This window comes from Lampris incognitus, chromosome 11, assembly GCF_029633865.1.
Source record: "Lampris incognitus isolate fLamInc1 chromosome 11, fLamInc1.hap2, whole genome shotgun sequence".
NCBI lineage: Eukaryota > Metazoa > Chordata > Actinopteri > Lampriformes > Lampridae > Lampris > Lampris incognitus.
In genome coordinates, this window is record NC_079221.1 from 32,761,406 (window position 1) to 32,785,666 (window position 24,261).

The 24,261-nt window shown below is 43.7% G+C and overlaps 1 protein-coding gene across 1 annotated transcript in view; it reads right to left on the reverse strand.

Moving 5' to 3' along the window:
• ptpn4a (protein tyrosine phosphatase non-receptor type 4a) overlaps positions 1-24,261 on the reverse strand; it is a 164,506-nt gene that overhangs the window by 2,738 nt on the left and 137,507 nt on the right. The window contains exons 14-24 of the mRNA XM_056288905.1: positions 21,882-22,041; positions 13,184-13,267; positions 12,905-12,961; positions 12,312-12,468; positions 11,499-11,665; positions 10,321-10,411; positions 9,851-9,912; positions 8,246-8,392; positions 5,101-5,229; positions 1,384-1,532; positions 336-471 (exon numbers count right to left, since the gene is read on the reverse strand). Coding sequence (XP_056144880.1) covers positions 336-471; positions 1,384-1,532; positions 5,101-5,229; positions 8,246-8,392; positions 9,851-9,912; positions 10,321-10,411; positions 11,499-11,665; positions 12,312-12,468; positions 12,905-12,961; positions 13,184-13,267; positions 21,882-22,041 — 1,339 coding nt within the window. The remainder of the gene's footprint in view (positions 1-335; positions 472-1,383; positions 1,533-5,100; positions 5,230-8,245; positions 8,393-9,850; positions 9,913-10,320; positions 10,412-11,498; positions 11,666-12,311; positions 12,469-12,904; positions 12,962-13,183; positions 13,268-21,881; positions 22,042-24,261) is intronic.

Consider the following 24,261-nt stretch of genomic DNA (forward strand, 5'->3'; position numbering starts at 1 on the left):
GTATGCCATAAAGAATACATCAAGAGTTGTGTTCTTTTGTGCCTGTTGTGGCATTGGCATTAAGCGTCATAATCTACATATGCACTAATGCAACGCAAACTATAATGTCGATAAACAAGAAAACAAGTATGAAAGTAGAAACAGACCAAGACGGAATTTTTTTCAACCCCGTCCATCACAGTGAAGGATCATGATTAATTACAGCACAGCCCCTGCTGTATGTCTGAGATTTCCTTACGTGGCAGATATCGTCATAGATAGTTGACATAGAAGTTGACAGGTCGAGCAATGGGGCATTAATTACCACCCCAGCCCAAAGCAAAGGGTGTACATACGGGTGTCTGTATCATCATGGCCCTCTGGTCTCTCATTGTCCTGACGATGTCGAGAGGATAAACAGGCTGACCACACTCCATCAGACACAAAGCTGTCTCCATGGTGATCAGCACCCCTGTCCGACCAATCCCAGCACTGAGAGAGAGAGAGAGAGAGAGAGAGAGAGATTTGTCTTTATACTCTGTATCATCATATTTCATTGAGAAGAAGAGAGAAGTGTAAAGTGTAAAGGATGTTTTCAGTGCTACTAACCAACAATATGAATAGGAGTGACACAGCACACACCACAGCAAAGCTACAAAGCCATTAACATCCAAACATTACAAGTATAGACAAATTTATATTGCATTGCTCTCCATATACTTTATAAAATGTCATCATATATAGTGGATAGTTAGTTACATTATGTTCAAGTTTTCTGATGAGAAAACTTCCTGATAGTGTACAGAGATTAAAAGATATCTCAATAAGTCTGTATAATTTATTGGTATCTCCTGCGAGCCATTATCTAAGTCCAATTTATCTAAAACATTAAGCTTCAGCCTAGTGTGAGTTACCACCAATCTCGTTAACAGGCTAACAAATAGTGATAGATAATACTAACTGCTAAACAACTACAGGTACATCCGTACAATAACAGATATACAAGCAGGCAGAGAGTGATGAAGGACAGGTAAATCCTAATATGGGTAAACATTAAATTATTTTAAAGTAACCAAGATGAGGCACTTCATTTCATCTGAAGAGTATTGTGCCCTCCTCTTCTATCTTCTCTCACATCGCCTACTGCATATGAGTAAAATATTGTTGCTGAAAGTTAGTACTCATGTTATTGCCACCATTCTTATTAACTTTCCCTTTTATTCCTTCATTCAATGAGCCCACACAATTTCTCCAGGAAATGGACTTTCTAGTTATTTTCATAATATTTTGTGAAAAAGTGTTGCTGAGTCACAGTATTTAATCTTCAGTCAGAGCGAGGTCTGTTTTCAAGCCCACATGTGTCAATGAGTGTGAGTGTTCGTTTTTATGTTTCTGTTCATGTACCTGCAGTGGACCACCATGGGCTGATCCCGACCGGCCCGCTTGCTTCGGACCAGAGCCACGAAGTCCAGGAAGTCGGTGGAGTCATCTGGAACACCATGGTCGGGCCAGGCAAGGTACTGGATCTGAGTCAGCTCTCTTTCCTGTTTGCTCTGTACAAATGCACACACGCATATGCGAAAACACACACACACACACACACACACACACACACACACACATCAGAATAAATGTCCTGATCTGAGGGTCCACCATCCTGAATTTATTCTTTATTTTATTATATTTTTTATTTTTTGGAATTTTCCTCCTTTTTCTCCCCAATCTGGGGAGGGATGCAGACTACCACATGCCTCCTCCAATACATGTGGAGTTACCAGCCGCTTCTTCTCACCTGGCAGTGAGGAGTTTCGCCAGGGGGACATAGCGCATGGGAGGATCATGCCATTCCCCCAGTTCCCCCTCCCCTCCAAACAGGTGCCCCGACTGACCAGGACACATACCCACCCACCCGACCAAGCCGGAGGTAACATGGGGATTACGAACCGGCGATCCCCGTGTTGGTAGGCAACGGAATAGACCACTATGCTACCTGGACGCCCCATCTTGACTTTCTAAACATTTAATTTCACCTTTGAACGTGAGGCCTCCCGGGGGACAAAGCAACGACTACAACGAAAACAGCGAATATTCAACGACTATTGCAACTGCTACTGCTCCTCATACAGTTCTAGTGATTAAATAAAAAATCCAAACATAATTTTTAACAAAGGTGGAAGAATAGAATTAGAGGAGTTTAAAGCTGTAGAATTAAAAAGACTGACGACTGATGTCACTGAGAAGGAATACAGGGACAGAGAGTTAGGAGACAAAGAGGACAGAGAAACAGAAAGGACCTGATGAAAGAGTGGTAACATCTGTTCAACATGGCTCTGTGATATAAAATGTATCCACTTTTATCACTCCGGGGTCCTTGACATGCAACACTGAGAGCCATAGATTTAGAAGGACACTATTATAGCACTGCAATAGACTGAAAAAATAAAGCCCAAGGTTAGAAATGTCCTGCGTCTGTCGTGCACAGGCAATATTACATATAAGATTATGTATATGGGCACTTTGCTTTGTTGTTAAATGAGATATTTTTATATCTTTGAGACAATCTACTATTGCACCATTTTTCAACCCCCCCCCTTCTCCGTGAGCGTGGTACTGCTCACCATCACTGCCCAATAATCTTTAATGATGCCTTGAAGACAGAAAGATACAAGGAGGTAATTCGCTTTTGGTGAGAACATTCATATTTTCTTGCTGAAAAGCACAAACAAGAAAACAATGAGAAAAAGGCACCAGAGAAGAAAAACAGGTTGTTGTGTCGAGGGAGGGTTGACATGCTTTCAATGTAAATACTATACAGTCTCTTAGATTTCAGACATGAGATAGGGAGAAGACAGCACACACACACACACACACACACTCACACACTCTCGAGCTCATATGCAGTGGAGATGTGTAAACAGCAGGACTTGTGCACCAACTTGACAGACAACAGCCTGTCACACAGAACCTTGATGATGTACACAGACACTACTGGCGCTTTAATGTTGGCTCTTTATGTCACCATGGTAACACATCTTTCTCCATAACAGGCAGCATAGGCAGAGGGGAATGCTAATTGACTTTTCCTGGAGATGCATGTTTATATGTTTAAAAAGGTCACGATATGCAGGCTACATTAAGGCATGCGACGGGGAAAACACTGAAGGTGGGGAATGATAAGGTAAGATAGCACAAGTGCTATGGGGGAAAAAAACCGGTGTTGGAACCTGAACCATCAAACACCTATTCACTATTGTCATCAGTTGTGGCATTGTGGTTCAATATTACCCAGATCTTTGTGGATGCACTTTCCATGGCTAAGTTTCTGTCTTTATCACATGATCTACACACCAACTAACACTCATTTCCAATTCCATTTCAACTGAAGCCAACATAAACTCCCCTGCCTCAAGACGCAACTCATATATATAATTTTATGCTCAGCACCAGTATTAGGAAGATTTATAGTCTGAATATTAATGGAATAGTGGAAAAAGAGCCGACATTTGGAGCATAAATTGGGCTTAAGGGGTTCACTGGCAGTCACTCGGAGTCGAATATAACTGTCCAGCCTCTGGGTCCTCAGACAGGCGTAGAGGCCGATCCTGGAGCCGCATAACGGGAGGACGCCTGTGCGTGACAGCTTTTTACGTGGAGTGGCTGATGCACCTGCAGCCACCACATGGTCCTTGGCAGAAGGTGGCCAGTTCAATGGCACTGGGGACCACCCTCTGTTGCAGCTTGCAGCCTTCATCCGCCCTCACTGCCGTTGTGACCTAGAGACATCTTCCGCCAGTTCCACTGTTGAGGCCATTGTTGAATTGCACTTCGTCTGGAAACTCCCCCTTGACCTGGCCACCTTGGGTGACCCTACTAGGAGTCAAGCTCCGGACAGCATAGCTCTTGGGATCATTGGTACATGCAAGCTTCTCCACCACGGCAAGGTGGCAATCCAGGAGAAGATACCAAGGGTTTTAAAAACTTTTTATGTGCCCAGTGTTTCAATTGCAAAAACATTTTGTGCAAAGCAGTACTGTAGCAAAAAAAAATCTGCTGCCTATTTGCTGCTTGGCAACAAAAGTATCTGATAACATATCGGCAAATGGCAGTAACAAGGAGTTTAACTGGTTTGCACCATTTGGCATATCAAACTGACAAGGCTCAGCGTTTTCAGTTTTTACCGATTTTCACCAAAAAATACCCAGATTTTTAAAGTGACTTTCACCCGGATTTTATGCACGGATCCAAAAGTTGTTCCTGTTCGTGTGAGGTTATGTAACAGTATCCTCTTGTGGCGAAATTCGGCATGCTGGATGGCTTTGAAAAATAAAAACCGAAAACGCTGAGCCTTGCAAACTGAGTTAGAACAAAAGATCACTAAAAGTTATGCAAATTGGCCATTGAAGCAAGCAGTTTCATGATCTCAAGGTAAACATGTTAGGCTCATCAAGTGGCTTCCATGGCACAACTCCCTACTCTTCTACCTCTCACACTCTTCCTACTTAATTTCTATTTTCGTTCTTTGTCCCTCAGCCATTCAACCTCTCTCTCTCTTCTTCTCTCCCTCTTTTTCTGTCTGTCTCTATCTCCGTTTCAGCAGCATAACTGACTGGGGTGGTTGGGTTGTCATGGCAACCACATCCCAATACGTGGTCCGCATGCAGCAGTGGGAGCCAGAAAAAGAACAGCCCACACCGGTCACTATGGCAACACACCTCCTCGAGGCTGCAGTGGCTCATCCATCCTCAGACTTATCTCTCTCTCTCTCTCTCGCTTGCGCTCTCTCTCTCTCTCTCTCTCTCTCTCTCTCTACTTGATGACATCTATCTGGTGCGCTCTCCCTCTGCTCACGCTTCCTATGGAAATTTAAGAACTCTCTCCTCCTCTCACTTTTTTCTTTTCCGTCTTTCTTCTGTCCATTTTATCTCTGTATTCTTGTCTTTTCCTTCCCCCTCACCCTCTTTGCTTTTTCTTTGATGATGTAATGTGATTGTGGGTGGCTCTTTGTGTGTATTGTATACATATGCATATACGTGAGAGTGATAACTGTTCCTCTATGAGTGCATTTGTGTGGGGGCATATTTGTGTGTTTGTGTGTATATGTGTGTTCAGAAACCTATATACCTGTATATGTGTGAGGGTCATTTCCCGGACCAGGAAGGCAGCGTTTCCCTCCTCAGTATGGCATGCTACTGTGAATTCCCCGTAGGTGGCGCTGCTGTCTGGGTTAGGCCAATACTGATGGCATTTCACCTACAAACACAGAGAAAGAGTCATTCGCTTAAAAAAAAAAAGATGAAACAAGAGAAATATCTTCTGGCTTACTCATTCCCTGCAAGAGCATTTTGTCAGCAACAGAACAACACCCTCAACAGTTGGGAGAGAATCAATGTCTTGCTCAAGGACACTTCAGTGGGGCAAATGCTTGGCAACAAAGGCACAAAGACTGCATCTTTTTTGCAAGCGCAGAGAGACACTAGCTCTCAGCTAGTGAATATTGTCAAAATGATTCCTATCGATCCCCTTTGCAACCTGTGTAGTTGGAATGACATCCATTAATGGGACACCTAGGGAGGAAAAGTAGGACCTACAATCTGAAGACTGTTGGTTCTAATCCTGGCAAAATTCTGTGATAAATGCTGACATTGCAAAATCAAAGCTGCATCTTCATCAAAACCAAATCTTACAGGGTCACAGAAGTTGAATCGGTTCATCTGGACACAACATTTATTGACAGAAATGTTTCATCACTCATCTAAGTGACCTCTTCAGTCTCAACTGACTGCAGGTACCCCCAGTTGAGACTGAAGAGTTCACTTAGATGAGTGATGAAATGTTTCTCTCAATAAACGTTGTGTCCAGATCAACTGATTCAACTTTCTGTGATTTTCTTACCTGAATTATTGAGCATGCATAAATACATCTACAGGGTCACTGCCAAAGTGCCCTTGAGTAAGATGCAGGAATTCAAGGGACCAAAAGGGCCTTTGCAAGGGCTTTTTTGGGACACTGAATAGTATTTTCATTCAGTGCCCATTGCAGTTCTTCTTGCAATCTATTCTGGGTCCAAACTGTTTGGTCAGTTCGTCTCCACCCATACAGATTAACAGCTGAGGAACTTTCTCTCAGGGGAGCCACAATTCTAAAACAATTTCCACTGTGATTCATATTAGATTCTGTTCACTGCAACGTGTTTTATTCCGAGACAATTTTGACCTTGTTTTTGATAGGTTTATCAAAAACAAGGTCATCAAACAGCAGTGGCCTAAAGGTTAGAGGAGCAGGCTTGTGACTAGAAGGTTGTTGGTTCAATCTTCTGGGGGGCAGGAAAAACCTGGGCAGGTAAGCGAATGAATCACTGTGCTCCCTCACTGTTGAAGCACCTTTAAACAAGACTCTTAACCCGTAACTGCTTAATGGCCCATAGTGGTTGTACTGGATGGGCATGCATATACACTCACTGGCCACTTTATTAGGTACACCTTCCTAGTACCGGGTTGGACCCCCTTTTGCCTTCAGAACTGCCTTAATCCTTCGTGGCATAGATTCAACAAGGTACTGGAAACATTCCTCAGAGAGTTTGGTCCATATTGACATGATAGCATCACGCAGTTGCTGCAGATTTGTCGGCTGCATATCCATGATGCGAATCTCCCGGTCCACCACATCCCAAAGGTGCTCTATTGGATTGAGATCTGGTGACTGTGGAGGCCATTTGAGTACAGTGAACTCATTGTCATGTTCAAGAAACCAGTCTGAGATGATTCGAGCTTTATGACATGGCGCGTTATCCTGCTGGAAGTAGCCATCAGATGATGGGAACACTGTGGTCATAAAGGGATGGACATGGTCAGCAACAATACTCAGGTAGGCTGTGGCGTTGACACGATGCTCAATTGGTACTAAGGGGCCCAAAGTGTGCCAAGAAAATATCCCCCACACCATTACACCACCACCACCAGCCTGAACCGTTGATACAAGGCAGGATGGATCCATGCTTTCATGTTGTTGACGCCAAATTCTGACCCTACCATCCGAATGTCGCAGCAGAAATCGAGACTCATCAGACCAGGCAACGTTTTTCCAATTTTCTATTGTCCAATTTTGGTGAGCCTGTGCGAATTGTAGCCTCAGTTTCCTGTTCTTAGCTGACAGGAGTGGCACCCGGTGTGGTCTTCTGCTGCTGTAGCCCATCTGCCTCAAGGTTCGACGTGTTGTGCGTTCAGAGATGCTCTTCTGCATACCTTGGTTGTAATGAGTGGTTATTTGAGTTACTGTTGCCTTTCTATCAGCTCGAACCAGTCTGGCCATTCTCCTCTGACCTCTGGCATCAACAAGGCATTTTCGCCCACAGAACTGCCGCTCACTGGATATTTTCTCTTTTTCGGACCATTCTCTGTAAACCCTAGAGATGGTTGTGCGTGAAAATCCCACTAGATCAGCAGTTTCTGAAATACTCAGACCAGCCCATCTGGCACCAACAACCATGCCACGTTCAAAGTAACTTAAATCACCTTTCTTCCCCATTCTGATGCTCGGTTTGAACTGCAGCAGATCGTCTTGACCATGTCTACGTGCCTAAACGCATTGAGTTGCTGCCATGTGATTGGCTGATTAGAAATTTGCATTAACGAGCAGTTGGACAGGTGTGCCTAATAAAGTGGCCGGTGAGTGTATGTACCACTGCATTGCTGAAAAAGAGCAAAACTACCCTAGATAATATGTTAAATAAATATAAGTTATCAGTAATATAGTCGATCTGCTGGTTATTTACAACTCCACTGTGTCGCATCACAGCACTGTTAAAGATCAGTCTGCAAAGCTCCATTCAATTTTTGGAAAGGTCCATCTTTTTGTAATCACTCTCAATGAATCGTGTATCTCATGAGGCTATCCTTAATGTCTTCACACACACACGCACACGCACACACACACACACACACACACACACACAGAAAATCAGCACTCCTTCTAGCCAAGAACTACAATTGGAGACATAGTTTTGATAACTGGTATAAACGAAATATGGATAAGTCACATCTGGATTCAATTCACATAAAATGCCAAGTGTAAACAGGGCTCCAATTGCAGAGACTTGGTTTTGGTAGCATACTGACACTTGTTTTTTCTTTATATAAAAAATAAATTATATTAATGATAATTTCAGGGTCCCATCTCATTCTATGAAGAACAGATGAATACATGAATAACAGTTACATCAGAAACAAAAACAATTATGTGTCATTGAATATGAATATTTACAACATACCCGTCCCCTCTCCACCTGTGTTGTTAACATAACTACCATGGAGGAGCCCTGCTCCCAGGTCATCTGCCAGAAGTCAGCGCAAGTGTTGGGCAGTGGACCCTGGCAGGCTATGTAACGGTTAATCAGACTGGAAGCTGGGATCTCCATCTGTAGGGGAGACAGAAGGACAAGGTGGGGTTGACGATTCAGAAAGAAGAAGGGGAAAAAGAGGAGAGAAACAGGAATAGAGAGGCGAGGGGGAGAGGAACAAAAGAGAGGAAACGAGAAAGAGAGAAACAGATGGATTTGAGGTAACGAGAGAGTGGAAATTGAGAAGAAATATGGAGGAAGACGAAAGGGAGAACATTCTTAAATTATTACTGTTAAAGAAGTATTGAGCTGTTTGTCCTGTGAGACACTCCCTACTCCATTTGGTGCTCTCACCATTTGCAATGCATGTTATGTGTGTGTGTGAGAGCACTGGCAGCTGAGGTTTCATATGATTAAATCACCATCAGCCAGCTGAAAGGCGAAAACATTCCAACCAAATGAACAGATTATCTGACTTTGAAAAGAGCAAACAGTCATTGTCTCAGAGAAAAACACTTTTCCTCGGCATCTGCTAAATACTATTAGCTTTAAACAGGAAAGCCTGGAAGATACCCTGGTTTTTCCTATGTATTAGAAAGTGCAACATTATGAATTGTTGCTATAAAAGCTTACTGGTGAAATAGTGAACTGTACGTATTAGTATACTAGTAAAGACAAATTATATCGTTTCCCAACTAATTTCTCACCATACAAAGAATTTGACCAGGTGGGATGGTCATATGAAAGACACAAAGGACTAAACATGACTTTGGCAAAGCAGGAAGACAATGAACATCTGAGAATGTCTAGAAAATAGCATCTACTGGCTATTGATCAGCTGGGCGAGCCTGGTCTGCTGCATCCAGTGAGCCCAGGGAGCGTGGCCCTGCTTGGAGCTGTGCCCGAGGAGGAAACTCCGAGGGCGGTTTGATAGGTCGCGGAAGTGGGGCAGGCTAAGCTAACTGCTAGCCCATGCAGACCGGCAGTCCAACAGTCATCCTGGCGTTCGCTATCTTGGCAGCGAATTTATTTTTCTAATATGTTGGATATGTGTGTTTTTGTAGTTTTTTTTTTTTGTAGTTTGGTTATATCCGTTCTTGTAGTTTGGATGTGTTTTTGTCTTTGTGGTGCACTGCTGTGGGCTGGGGGAAACAATATTTCATTTCATTTCATGTGCGCAGATGCATGGAATGAAACGACAAATAAATGTTCCTCATTCCTAAGAATTTATCTCGAAAAACTGTCTAAGAATCTATCTAGAAATATACAGTCAATAAGGGAATAGAGGAATTCAGAAAATAATAATAATAATGACAATAATAATAATAATGTATATATAATGTATAATATAATAACAATAATAATCATGCTGGTATGTATGAGAGCAAAATCAATGACTTTGCATTAGAAAAATTATCAAAACAAAATAGATGCATAGTAGAAATCTGTGGATAATGGGCATCTTACAGTATTTACATAGTGAAATTGCATCTAGTGACATCACATAACTATTGATTTCGAGACAGCGAGACTCACGTTGATATAATTTGCATTGATGTAGTCTTCTGTGCTTTTCAGAATGACCCGTGTGGCATCATCTAGAAACAGAGAGAGAGATAGAGAGAGAGGAAGCAAGAGAGACAGAGAAAGGTAAAGAAAGATGAAGAGACAAATAGAGAATGAACAGATAGTAGAGCATGACAGTGAAGAAGAGGAAGGGAGGCAACATGAATTAAGATTTAAGAGAGGGAGAGATAAAAGGAGAAAAAAAGGATTAACACTGGGGCAGATATGAACATGTCTACAGAAAAAAAAGTGTTATTATAATCACAATTATCATTATTATTAACTGAGTTGTAGAAGCAGCAGCAGAAACATTAGTAGTAGTAGTACTGGTAGTGGTAGCAGTAGTAGTAATAGTAACCATAGTTTCAGTTGTAGTAGTAGTACTAGTGGCGGCAGTAGTAGTAATAGTAGTAAGTCTGTGCAGCACAGAGATTACATACAGGGAGAAATGTCTCTGTAGCGGTTTTTGGAAACGTTCTGAGGTAATTTGGCACACAGCATAGTCATCCCCGGCCTCTTCCTGTACAGTTGCTGTAAAGACAGGAAAAGGAAAACTTTTTTTCCAATCTATAATTCACCAAGCATCTGTTATTTCTCTGAACTAAAAGATTATGTCTAATCTCAGACGATAACGTTTGATAATGGTAAACATCTCATGGTGTGAACAGCGTATATTTAGGCATGATTTCAAATTTGTAAATGGGAAGGTATTCTGAAGTTTTCGTTGAATAAAAAGTTTGAGTTTTGATTAAAAAAAAAATCTAATCACCTTTTTTCCCACCTTGCTTACTATATGGATGTTTAAGAGAAATTCGACATACAATCACTCCCATTCATACCGTGGGGCAATTAAGCTACTTCATTTCACCTTACATCCATATCTTTGGTCCATGGGAGGAAAGGACAGCAGTAGAGGGAAAACCATATAAAAACGAGGAAAACAGCTGGGATCATATCCAGGCCCCTTTTACAGTGATGCAACAGTGCTAACCATTAAACCACACAGCTAACAATGCAAAATCGGTACCAACCAGTTTGAATCCATAAATCATTTGACCTGAGATGACCGTCAATGCTTTAATTGGTGTCTAGTGTTAACCTATTGTGGATTTTTTTGGCAACACATTCCTACTTCCATGCACCAATCCACTCAATGTGTTTGTTAGTGTGGGTGTCGTGAAATTGTGTATGTGTGTGTGTGTGTGTGTATGTGAGTGTGGCATACAAGAAAGAATGTTTCTGTTACATGCACATACCTTGTATGCTTGAATGTATAATATACATACACATTTATAAATGGATTTATGTACAGTCAAGTGAGCATTTGTGCATGTATGTATGTGTGTGTCCAAAGTTATACTATTCACATAAGCACAGTGAAAGGAGTATATGTGAGAATGCTGTTTGAGAGAACACACACAAACACGTCTACCTATAGACACACATAATCAAACATACCTACACAAACACACCCATGTACACACAACAACCCACTGCTGTATTTCCTCACACACAAATGAGAAATATGTGTGTGTGTGTGTGTGTGTGTGTGTGTGTGTGTGTGTGTGTGTGTGTGTGTGTGTGTGTGTGTGTGTGTGTGTGTGAATGCTTGGCTCACATCAAATTGCGCTAGGATGGCTCCACTGGCCAAACCCTCCTTAAGTGCCACCATAGAGTCTCTCCAAGCATGCTGGTCTAGCTGGGTTGGGTCCTGGGGAGACTTCTCTGGGATGTACTGGAAATCCGGCTCCGAGTCTGCCTTCTCCTCCACCACGTCATAGATGGCTGGACAGGACACAGACCCAAAAGGTTAATGTTAAAAATCAAAATCAGACATTCTGCAGTTTGTATACAATATAGTAAGGTGCACACACACACACACACACACACACACACACACACACACACACACACACACACACACACACACACACACACACACACACACAATCCCACTAATCCCTTAGGTGTAAAGATTGTAATGTGTATGGATATACAAATTCTTTCAGACTTTCCCCATTTCAACTTTTATGTGTTAATCGACTATCATATGGAGAAAAAAAAGGACAATATTCTTATATAACAGCTCTGCAGTCATATCTATACTGGATCTCATCTATACGTAGATAATATATGAATTATGTAATCATATATGTGCTTTGATGTAAATTGGGATGAATACATTAATGTGTCTTTGACCAATTTCAAATACCAAGAAATTCAGTCTGTCATCAGCTTTCATCCCGACCTCTCCTCCTGGAAACAGGAAACACATTGCCCCTCTGATATATGATTTACCAACAGTTGTTTTACCCCTTTCTGTGGTACACGGTGAAGAACCAATAGGTCTCTTCACTCCTCTATTTGGCATAGTTAGCGCCTCCGGTTTATTGTTTAAAATACAACAGCACAAGCTCCATGAACGACTCACCATTGGGCCTGACTAATAGAATGAGCTCCCCTGAGTGGCTCTCACAGCTGGCCTTGATAAACATGACCACCTGGTCGTGGGTGTGGTCAGAGATGTCCCGCCCGTTAATCAAGACCACCTGATCCCCCTCATTGAGACGGGGCACACAGAGGTCGGCCTGCAGGTACAGCAAGGAAGACGAAGAGTGAGTGAGTCCGAATGAGGAAGTGAGAGAGAAAAGGTATGGAAGAAAAGGAGAAAGAGCGGGTGGCCAAAAGAGAAGGGGATGGAGAAAGAGACAGGGTGAGCAAGGCAAAAAGAGAAGGATGGAGAGAGAATCAGAAAGAGGGTTAGAAAAATTGGTGGGATTGATTGGGATATAGAGGGAAGTCGAGCGATGTAGGGAGAGCACGATATGAACACAGGAGAAAGAGGGAGAGAAATAGGAATACACAAAAATATAGAGGGGAAGGCAAGATTGATCAAGGGAGTTGACCAGAGAAAGACAAAGTAGATTATGTTAAAGAGGAAGAAAGCACAAGTTTCCAAATCAAAATGTGCTTATGTGAATGTGTGTATATAAATATGCATGTGTGTGTGTGCGTGGTGCTTACTGATGTTCCCGGGGCCACTCGAGACACGATGATGGGCATCTTCTGGTCAGCTCCCCCCTGTAAGGATAGACATATGGAAGTTAGGTGTACTAATTAATCCTTTAAAGCCACACAAAATGTAATATGTCGTCATTTTCTGAGAAACGTTCTCTAAGAGAAAAAGAGACAGAAACAAGGATAAATGTGTTTTGCATAAACTGCCTATTTAAAAAAAAAAAAAAGGGAAATTTGACTTTCGTCATCTGACTTTTGTTAGCATGCAGCTGATGTCTTCCTCACCTTGACATTGAAGCCAAAACGTCCATGTTCATCAGGCCTCATCTTGATCAGCACCAGATTGTCATGGGGAACTACACCGTTTAGCTGAAAGAGAAACACATGCAGATAATATCACTACTGAGGATAATAAGTAGAGCAAGCTCAGGCAGAAAAGTCTCGCTGGCAGTTGACCTGGTCCGCTTAAATCCAATTCCCACAGGGGCCCACCTGCGTAAGGTGCATTAGTTATAAGAATCCACCAAATGTTATTCACATACTGTTTCTCAGTCGTCAGTTTTAAATTCCAGGTGTACTATGGAAAGCACTACATACTAGGTCAGCATCTGTAGGGTTTGGTTCTTCAGCTGTGTAATGTGTTTTGTTTTGTTTTTCCCCAACTGTGGAACAGATTAAGGCATGTGGAAGCCTTCTGGTGGGAAAACTAGAGGATTACAGTGCATGAGTGACTGTATTTAAAGTACGCCCCCACTCAAAAATGTGTTTTTCTTATGTTTGTGTCCCCTAAAATTTCTGGCCTTGACTATACTGACTATTTATCTGTGCAATGTTTGTCACTAGAGCGGTGTTTTCACATTCCATTACTGAAGGAGCTGTCTGTGCACTTCCTTAAAATCTGAGATTCAAACGTACCCCAGGTGAGATAGATTTGGTATGTCACAAATCTGAAAGCCAATCTCTGTCTAATATGCAAATGCAGAGCAGGCAAAGAAACCTGAGACCTCCTGCACAGTGGACTTGTCAATACAGAGAGCGAGTTTGCGTTAGCATAGTGAAAGTTTTGACAGTATACATGGCAGAGTGTGCAGTTTTTGGATGTAAACCACGCCCTGGAGCTTCCTTCCACTATCTACCAAAAAATACCACTATACTGCTGAAATGGTTGGAATTTATTTACAGACATTGGGCTCACATGCCTACAAACCTGGAAGGCCTGCGTATCTGCAGTGCTCATTTCAGTGAGGAGTGTTTCCATAACCTAATGCAAAAGTCACTGGGTTTTCACAAAAAATTAGTTTTGAAGTCTGATGCTGTGCCGACTATCCGAGAACTGCGACAGCGAGCGGAAGTCAGTATGTAAATTATGTGTACCATCATGCACCAGGGTTAGTTACGACAATGACAGCTAAACTCAGACAGCTAAGGTTAGAAAATGAAGTGTTTAGGAGTGGGGACAAAGTCTGGTTTAGAGTCTAAATACAGGTTTAGTAATACGGTGAGAAATGCTTAACGACTATATTCTGAGAAACTTCACCAACAGTTCTCAGAAAACAACTCGGCCTCTGTCTGAAAGGGCCTAGACAAGTCACCAACTAGAAACCGCAAGCCCCCCACTCCGATATTGACTTGTGCCTGGCCAACGATCTGAATGAGTATTATTGTCGATTTGACAATGGGTCAGTCCGGACACCATCCCCCATGACTCCATCCACCCGCTCCAGACCACTACCACCACCCCCTCCCCCGCCTAAGCAGGAGCCTGGGCTTCTCCACAACTGCCCACCTTGGAGGCCCCCTCCTCACCTTCCCCGATGATAATTCTCTCCATCCTAGAGAGGGATGTTAACAGGGTGTTCAAGAGCCAGAACCCTGCAAAGCAGCTGGACCACATTCAGCTGGCCATCTGACACAGTCATAACAACCTGGATCTGAACACACTAAAAACTGTGGAGATGACAGATGACAGTGGACTTCAGGAGAACCCCCCCAATAGCACTGTGTTTGCTGTGGAAACCTTTAGGTTTTTGGGATCCACAATCTCCAAGGACCTAAAGTGTGCATCCAACACAGTCACAATCATCAAAAAGGCCCAATAGAGAATGTACTTTCTGCGCCAGCTCAGGAAGTTCAACCTGCCTCAGGAACTGCTGTTTGAGATTTACTCTACAATAATCCAGTCTGTTCTCTGCATATTCATCACTGTCTGGTTTGGCTCGGCTAACAAACAGGACAGGATCAGACTACAACGGACAGTCAGCACTGCAAAGGACATCACTGGTGCCAACCTGCCCTCCAGTCAGGACTTATACATCTCCAGAGAAAGGAAATGGGCAAGCAACATCATTGCAGACCCATCACACCTTGGTCACAACCTGTTCCAACTCCCCTCCTCTGGTAGGCGGCGGCTAGGCGCAACAAACACTGTGCGCGAAAACAACTGGACACAAAAACAGTTTCTTCCCGCAGCCTGTCCCTCTGATGAACACTTAAGAGTCATACAGTGTCAGAAACAATCCTCATACAATATACCTGTAACACTGAGCATCCACTTGTACCTACAAATACTAAATTATATATACACACACTAAATTATCTATCCATCTATATCCTGTTTTAGCATACATACTGTACTTTTGTATACATGCATATTCTGTCTTGTCCGCCTACCTCATATATATGAAGTAACCTCTTAACATATTTATTTCAGCATCTTTGCACAATTGCACTATTGTTTTCCAACTATATGTCATTGGCCAAATAAACTGATTCTGTTTCTGTCTCTCCCTCCAGCCTGAAGCACTGTGCCAATCAGCTGTCTCCAGTGTTCAGACATTTTTAACACCTCACTAGAGACATGCCACATACCAGCCTACTTCAAGACTGCCACCATTATCCCTGTCCCCCCAAAAAACTAAGGCCCATAGGACTCAATAACTTCAGACCTCTCACCCTGACCTCTGTGGTAATAAAGTATTTTGAGTGCCTTGTACTGTCCCATCTTAAAACCATCACCAACCCACTCCTGGACCCCCTGCAGTTTGTCTACAGAGCCAAAAGGTCTGTGGGTGATGCAGTAAACATGGCACTCCACTTCATTCTCCAGCACCTGGACTCTGCAGGAACCTATGCCAGGATCCTGTTTGTGGATTTCAGCTCTGCCTTCAGCACCATCATCCTGGATCTGCTCCAGGACAAGCTTTCCCAACTGCACGTGCCTAACTCCACCTGACTTCCTTTCTGACAGGAAGCAGCACATGAAGGTGAGGAAACATGTCTCAGACTCCTGGTTTATCAGCACCAGTTCCCCTCAAGGCTGTGTCCTTTCCCCTCTACACTTCTCCCTGTATACAAACAGCTGCACCTCAAGTCACCAGTCAGTCAAGCTCCTGAAGTTTGCAGAAGACACCACCCTCATTAGGCTCATCTCTGGTGGGAATGAGTCTGCCTAGAGGTGGGCAGATTGACCATCTGCTGTCCTGGTGCGACCAAAACAACTTGGAGGTCAACGCTCTAAAGACAGCGGAGATGGTTGTGAACTTCAGAGAGAACATGCCCTCACGCGCCTCCATCACCCTGTGTGGCTCCCGAGTTAACACTGTGGAATCCTTCTGTTTCCTGGGCACCATCATCACCCAAGACCTCAAGTTGGAACTGAACATCAGCTCCCTCACCAAGAAGGCACAGTGGAGGTTCTACTTCCTGCAGCAGCTGAAGAAGTTCAACATGACAAAGCCAATGATGGTGCCTTTTTACATTGGCATCATTGAGACCACCCTCACCTCCTCCATCACTATCTGGTATGCTGCTGCCACTCCTAAGGACAAGGGCAGATTGTAGTGTATCATTCACTTTGCTGAGAGGGTTATTGGCTGCAGCCTGCCAGCCCTCCGGGACCTGTACACCGCAAGGACACTGAGCCATGCAGGAAAGATCATGGTTGACCCTTCCCACATAGGCAATGGTCTCTTCAAAATACTCCCCTCTGGCAAGAGGTTAAGGTCTATAAAAACCAGAAACTTGCGCCACAGTAAGTCTCGTCCCCACAGCAGCAGGCCTTTCCAACAAGCCCCCAGACACCCTCAGATACTGACCCTGCTCTCCGACCCCTTTAACCCTCTCTCCACACCATGACATGATATACACCAATATACATAACCACACACCACATGTACAAACACAGTGCAACATATCTATCTGCCCTACTGTGCCCTCTGTACATTGACACTTTGCATTAAGCTGGCACTACCCTGTAAATAACTCTTATTCTGCAACAATTTCTCATTCTGTAAATAACTTCTTATCCAAAAATTCTAATTTAACATTCCCATTGTTTTCGCATTATTGCACCTCATTTCAACTATTTTATTTACTTTTATTTTACATTACATTACATTACAGTCATTTAGCTGACGCTTTTATCCAAAGCGACTTACAATAAGTGCATTTAATGTAGGAAATCAGGAAAACTACTAGCCATCAGAGGTCATAAGTGCATCTAAACAAGCATCTAAGAGCAAAACTGGTGCTAAAGTAAAAGTGCAAGAAAGAGTTTTTTTTTAAATGAGCAAATACAATAAGTGCTAAGAACAAGTAGCAGGGTAGTAGTTCTTAAAAGAGGTGAGTTTTCAACCTGCGCCGAAAGATGGGCAGCAACTCCACTGTCCTGACATCAGTGGGGAGTTCATTCCACCACTGTGGGGCCAGGACAGAAAAGAGCCGTGACCGTGTTTATCGGCAGCAAGGGCCTCTGAGCGATGGGGCAACCAGGCGTCCCGAGGCAACAGAGCGAAGTGGTCGGGCGGGGGTGCAGGGCTTGACCATGGCCTGGGTATAGGAAGGAGCTGTTCCTTTCACTGCCCTGTAGGCTAGCACCAGAGTTTCAAACTGGATGCGAGCAGCTACTGGGAGCCAGTGTAGGGACATGAGAAGGGGAGTTGTGTGGGAAAACTTAGGGCGGTTGAACACCACACGAGCTGCAGCTTTCTGAACAAGCTCCAGAGGTCTGATGCCAGCAAGGAGGGAGTTGCCGTAGTCCAGCCGGGAGATGACCAGAGCCTGGATGAGCGCCTGTGCCATCTCGTCGGTGAGGAATGGGCGAATCCTCATGATGTTATAGAGGAGAAATCTGCAGGAGCGAGCAACCGATGCAACGTTTTCAGCAAACGACAGTTGGTCGTCCAGGATCACACCCAGATTCCTCACAGTCCGAGTTGGCGTCACCACGGTGTTGTCAATGGTGATGGCCAGGTCTTGGAACGGGCAACCTTTCCCTGGGAGGAACATCAGCTCTGTCTTGTCCAGATTGAGCTTCAGGTGGTGCGTCGCCATCCACTCTGAGATGTCAGTCAAGTACGCAGCAATGCGTGTCTCTACTTGTGTGTTAGAGGGAGGAAAGGACAAGATCAGCTGGGTGTCATCGTCATAACAATGGTAAGAGAAGTCATGCGAGCGAATAACAGAACCCAGGGATGTCGTGTACAGGGAGAAGAGGAGAGGACCCAGAACCGAACCCTGTGGAACGCCTGTAGTCAGTCTGCGAGGCTCTGACACAGATCCCCTCCATGTCACCTGGTCGGAGCGACCCGTCAGGTAGGTTGCAAATATTGAGAGTGCAGAGCCTGTAACACCCAGCCCCTCGAGGGTAGAGAGGAGGATCTGGTGGTTCACTGTGTCGAACGCAGCTGACAGGTCCAGGAGTATCAGGACAGAGGAGAGAGCGTTTGCTCTCGCAGAGTGCAGTGATTCTGTCACTGCAAGGAGAGCCTTCTCTGTCGAGTGACCCACCCTGAACCCAAACTGGTTGGGGTCCAGGAGGTTGTTCTGGTGGAGGTACAAAGCAAGTTGGTTAAAGACAGCACGTTTGAAAGTTTTGGATAGAAAGGGTAGAAGGGAAACTGGTCTGTAGTGTTTGACATCAGAGGGGTTAAGTGATGGTTTCTTGAGAAGGGGGGTGACTCTAGCAGTCTTGAAGGCAGATGGAAAGCATTCTGCCTGGATGGAGGTGTTGATGAGTTGGGTTAGATAGGGAAGGAGTTCAGGTGCTATAGACTGAAAAAGAGGGGAGGGGACCAGGTCAAGGGAGCATGTGGTGGGGTGACTGGATGTGATGAGGTTTAGAACCTCGTCGGGGTAGAGGGGAGCGAGGTGGGATAGGGTGGAACATGGAGAGGTGAGGGACAGTGCAGAGGGTGGGATAGTGCAAGCAGCACTAACCGGGTGGTGAGAAAAGGAGGATCTGATGTCGTTTACCTTCTTGTCAAAGAAGTTAGCAAAGTCATCAGGGAGAAGGGAGGAAGTAGGAGGAGGAGGTGGGGATTGAAGAAGTGTAGAGACGGTTTCAAAGAGTTTCTTAGGATTAGAGCCACATTTTGTCTTGTGTATATACACTCACTGGCCACTTTATTAGGTACACCTTGCTAGTACCGGGTTGGACCCCCTTTTGCCTTCAGAACTGCCTTAATCCTTCGTGGCATAGATTCAACAAGGTACTGGAAACATTCCTCAGAGAGTTTGGTCCATATTGACATGACAGCATCACGCAGTTGCTGCAGATTTGTCGGCTGCACATCCATGATGCGAATCTCCCGGTCCACCACATCCCAAAGGTGCTCTATTGGATTGAGATCTGGTGACTGTGGAGGCCATTTGAGTACAGTGAACTCATTGTCATGTTCAAGAAACCAGTCTGAGATGATTCGAGCTTTATGACATGGCACGTTATCCTGCTGGAAGTAGCCATCAGATGATGGGAACACTGTGGTCATAAAAGGATGGACATGGTCAGCAACAATACTCAGGTAGGCTGTGGCGTTGACACGATGCTCAATTGGTACTAAGGGGCCCAAAGTGTGCCAAGAAAATATCCCCCACACCATTACACCACCACCGCCAGCCTGAACCGTTGATACAAGGCAGGATGGATCCATGGATTCATGTTGTTGACGCCAAATTCTGACCCTACCATCCGAATGTCACAGCAGAAATCGAGACTCATCAGACCAGGCAACGTTTTTCCAATCTTCTATTGTCCAATTTTGGTGAGCCTGTGCGAATTGTAGCCTCAGTTTCCTGTTCTTAGCTGACAGGAGTGGCACCCGGTGTGGTCTTCTGCTGCTGTAGCCCATCTGCCTCAAGGTTCGATGTGTTGTGCGTTCAGAGATGCTCTTCTACATACCTCGGTTGTAATGAGTGGTTATTTGAGTTACTGTTGCCTTTCTATCAGCTCGAACCAGTCTGGCCATTCTCCTCTGACCTCTGGCTTCAACGAGGCATTATCGCCCACAGAACTGCTGCTCACTGGATATTTTCTCTTTTTCGGACCATTCTCTGTAAACCCTAGAGATGGTTGTGCATGAAAATCCCAGTAGATCAGCAGTTTCTGAAATACTCAGACCAGCCCATCTGGCACCAACAACCATGCCACGTTCAAAGTCACGTAAATCACCTTTCTTCCCCATTCTGATGCTTGGTTTGAACTGCAGCAGATCGTCTTGACCATGTCTACATGCCTAAATGCATTGAGTTGCTGCCATGTGATTGGCTGATTAGAAATTTGCATTAACGAGCAGTTGGACAGGTGTGCCTAACAAAGTGGCCGGTGAGTGTATATTTTATATCTTATTATATTCTTTTAACTTTTCCCTTACTGTTGGTTGCTAATTTTTCCCTCATGCCATAACATACCAAGTCAAATTGCTTGTATGTTCTTGAACTACTTGGCAATAAACATTATTCCGATTCTGATCTGATTCCGATTCTGATGTATTTCTTTTACCAAACCAACAGTCAAATGAAAGCTTTCTGCGTGTAACATATTCCCTTTGTGACTTATAAATTGCATTAACTACATTAGCTTTTTACTAACTATTGGTAATAGTAAAACTGTAAACTATGTATTTAGCTAACTGTAAACTATGTATTTAGCTAACATTTCAAACTTCAGCCATATGAAACGATGATGGAAGCCCGAGTTGTGTAATTTTTACCCAAAAAACAGTGCGGTGTGCAATGTAAACCTCTTTTCTAGTCTGAACTTCAATCCCAACTGGGCTTGCACGGGTCCCCTCTGCTCCGATGGTGCCATTAAAGGCCTCCATCATTGTGCATTCTGAGGGTTGACGGAGTGGCTGACAGAGCAGCTCCAGTAGTGTCGGGAACCGTCGGCAGTGGGCGATTACCCCCTCCGATGCGGGTTGCCTTGCCCTGACGTGTAGGCAGTTTTGAATTTAAGACTACTGCCAAGTTCCCAGGCAAACTTGGTTGACTATCAAGATAAACAGATATTACACATAATATAAAAAATCTCAGCCAGACGGAATATATCTTTTTGCAAACTTTGATTAGACCTCTGGTATATATACGTAATAACAATATGACAGTGTGAACACATTGTAACATCGTAGCAGATATTGTATGTTTCACAACCACTACGGTGTCAGCCAGTGCTTGTTCCAAGCTAACAAACAACTTGAAAAAAATAAAAGATGCTAACCACCATTACCATTCTGATACGTCTGCTAGTTGCCGATTTTGGTGCACAGCAGAGTCCGAGTGGTTCTGACTGAGGCTCAAACATGTATGGGTGAGTCTCTCCGATGTTTGCTCTGAACGCTAGCCATCTTGATGCGCACCACTCACATCGGTCAAGTAGCAGTGGTGGGCGGGGCACAAGGCCTGTGATATTTACATATTCATAGATCCTGAATTTCTCAAAGAGGGAGAAAGAGTACATGTGCGCCCAGCCACCTCTCAAGAGTTTTATTTCTTTTTTACTTTTTATGTGGGAAAACCACATTAAATAATATATTAATCAACTAAGAGTATTTTAAACTTTAAAATGTGTCTGGAGGGGTACTTCAAATCCAGTGAATTCTTTACTTGATGATGTTGGTGAGAAGTGTAGCCTTGAAGCTTTGAAGAGTGTCAGCTACAAGTGTAATGAACAGTAATGAGTATAAAAGTATCCTGTTGCCACACTGACCGTGGTCTTGTCGGTGTTGATGGGGACGTCATACATCTCGTTGAGGTGGTTGTCCAGGAGACTCTGCTGGGAGTGGGCCTGGATGATCTGACTCAGAGTTTTCCTACTCAGCTGCTTTGGGGGAAGGGCCGGGGGCTGACCATCCAAACCCTCTGGAGAACTGGGGGCAAACAAAATGGGAGCTGGAATTAAAGCTTTGCAAAATTACATATACTGAATTTACAAACTTATTTTTATGAATTTACTGTATTTGATGACATTGTGATCGATCAAAGATGTTTTTCCATTAGTTAAAATAATTTCCATGACGCAGGGCTGGTTGCTATGCAAATCTTTGTTGTAATTGAGAATGGTCAGCAGCCTTTTCTTTATCATTATTTGTTTTAATCTATGTACACTGTTTTGTAAAGATTTTTTTCAGTGAAGACATGTTACTCATCCTGACAACGCATCTGTTTTTTAACCTAAATGATTAGATCAGTTATGACTGAGTTTAGATTGAATTTCAACAAATTGCTGGAGCAGAATACATCACATGCAATAATGAAATATAAGGAGATAAAGATGGAGTAAACTAGGGACTATTTAATGTAACGTGACGGACAATGACAACAGTAGACCATGTAAAATAAAAACGTAAAATATATCATATATAATTACGGAAAAAAATGGAATGAAAAAAGTTGAAAAACATAAATTTGAGTGACACGTATATTTTCAATATACTGAGGCAGAGAAGAAGACTGCAGGGAACCTTTTCCTCTGCTTTTTTGACTGATTCAATTCAATGTAATTTCAGTTCTTAGTGAGTAATTTCCATCAAAAACAGTATAATGTAAATTGTTGCATGTCACAACATTTCACCTTTTGATTACAACATTAAGTTACATATAATCCATTTTAATTTCACAACGCTGTCAGATTTTAACAGTCGTGTCTAATGAAAGGGTAATTGCTCGCCTGCAAATTGAGGAACTACACACGAAAGCATGCGTGCACGCACGCACGCACGCACGCACGCACGCACGCACGCACGCACGCACGCACACACACACACAGGTAAAGAGCCAGTGTGCGAACTAATAATCTGGCTCAAGGACTTCCCATTAGATCATTTAAGAGATGGGGCTGGGGTAAGAGAAAGAGTGTGAGAGAAAATGAGACGAAAGAGTGCAAGAAAAAAAAGAAAATAGACAGACTGCAAGTGAGAGAGAGAAAATGGGAGAGAAAAGCATAAGCCAAAGAGCAACAGAAACATGGTGCTACTCAAAATGCATTAACCTAAATAAAATGAGATGGGGAAAAAAATGTGGGTTTTTTTTTTCACATAATGCAGACAATAAAAGCTTGCGTGCACGTGTGTGCATGCATGTGTTGGGTAATATCAGTAGTTAGGTACAGCTTTCAATAGGAAAACTATTTACCCCTGGGGGGTCGAAATCAGAAAACCTCACTACATGAGCATGATTTTGTGAGTGCGAGTGTGTGTGTGTGTGTGTATGTGTGTGCGTGTGTTCACACACTCCTCAGGGGAGTCGGCAACAGTCAAACTATATTGTCTTTGTTTGGTCACTACTGCTGGTACCACTTTGTGTCTTACACACACACACACACACACACACACACACACACACACACACACACACATTCATTTCCATTTATGTTGGGTCAAGAGGAGGTCATGCTCTCAGCAGAAGGGCAGAGCACAGCAGGGCAGCAGGGCAGTCTGAGTAGGACTGCAGGTCATATTACACTCTCATAGACCCACCACAACACATGGATGGCTGACACAAATATTTCCATGAGATATAAATGAGCATGCTCTTGCTTGTTGTTTCTTTTTTTATGCTGCCGTGACGCACTTTTTAACAAGTGGTATACAAATAAAGACACCCCCTTTTCCCTTTACCATCATCATATTTATTTATTTGTTTATTTACCCCCCCCCCTTTCCCCCAATTGTATCCAGCCAATTACCCCACTCTTCCGAGCTGTCCCAGCCACTGCTCCACCCCCTCTGCCGACCCGGGGAGGGCTGCAGACTACCACATGCCTCCTCCGTTAACATTTGGAGTTGCCAGCTGCTTCTTTTCACCTGACAGTGAGAAGTTTCACCAGGGGGACATAGCGTGTGTGAGGATCACATTATCCCCCCCAGCCCCCCCCCCCAACAGGTGCCCCGACTGACCAGAGGAGGCGCTAGTGCAGCGACCAGGACACACACCCATATCTGGCTTCCCACCTGCAGACATGGCCAATTGTGTCTGTAGGACACCCGACCAAGCCGGCAGTAACACGGGGATTCGAACCAGAGAATCATTATCATTATTGTCATTATTATTCTTATAGCCATGGATGCAGCGTAGGAAAATTTCATGAA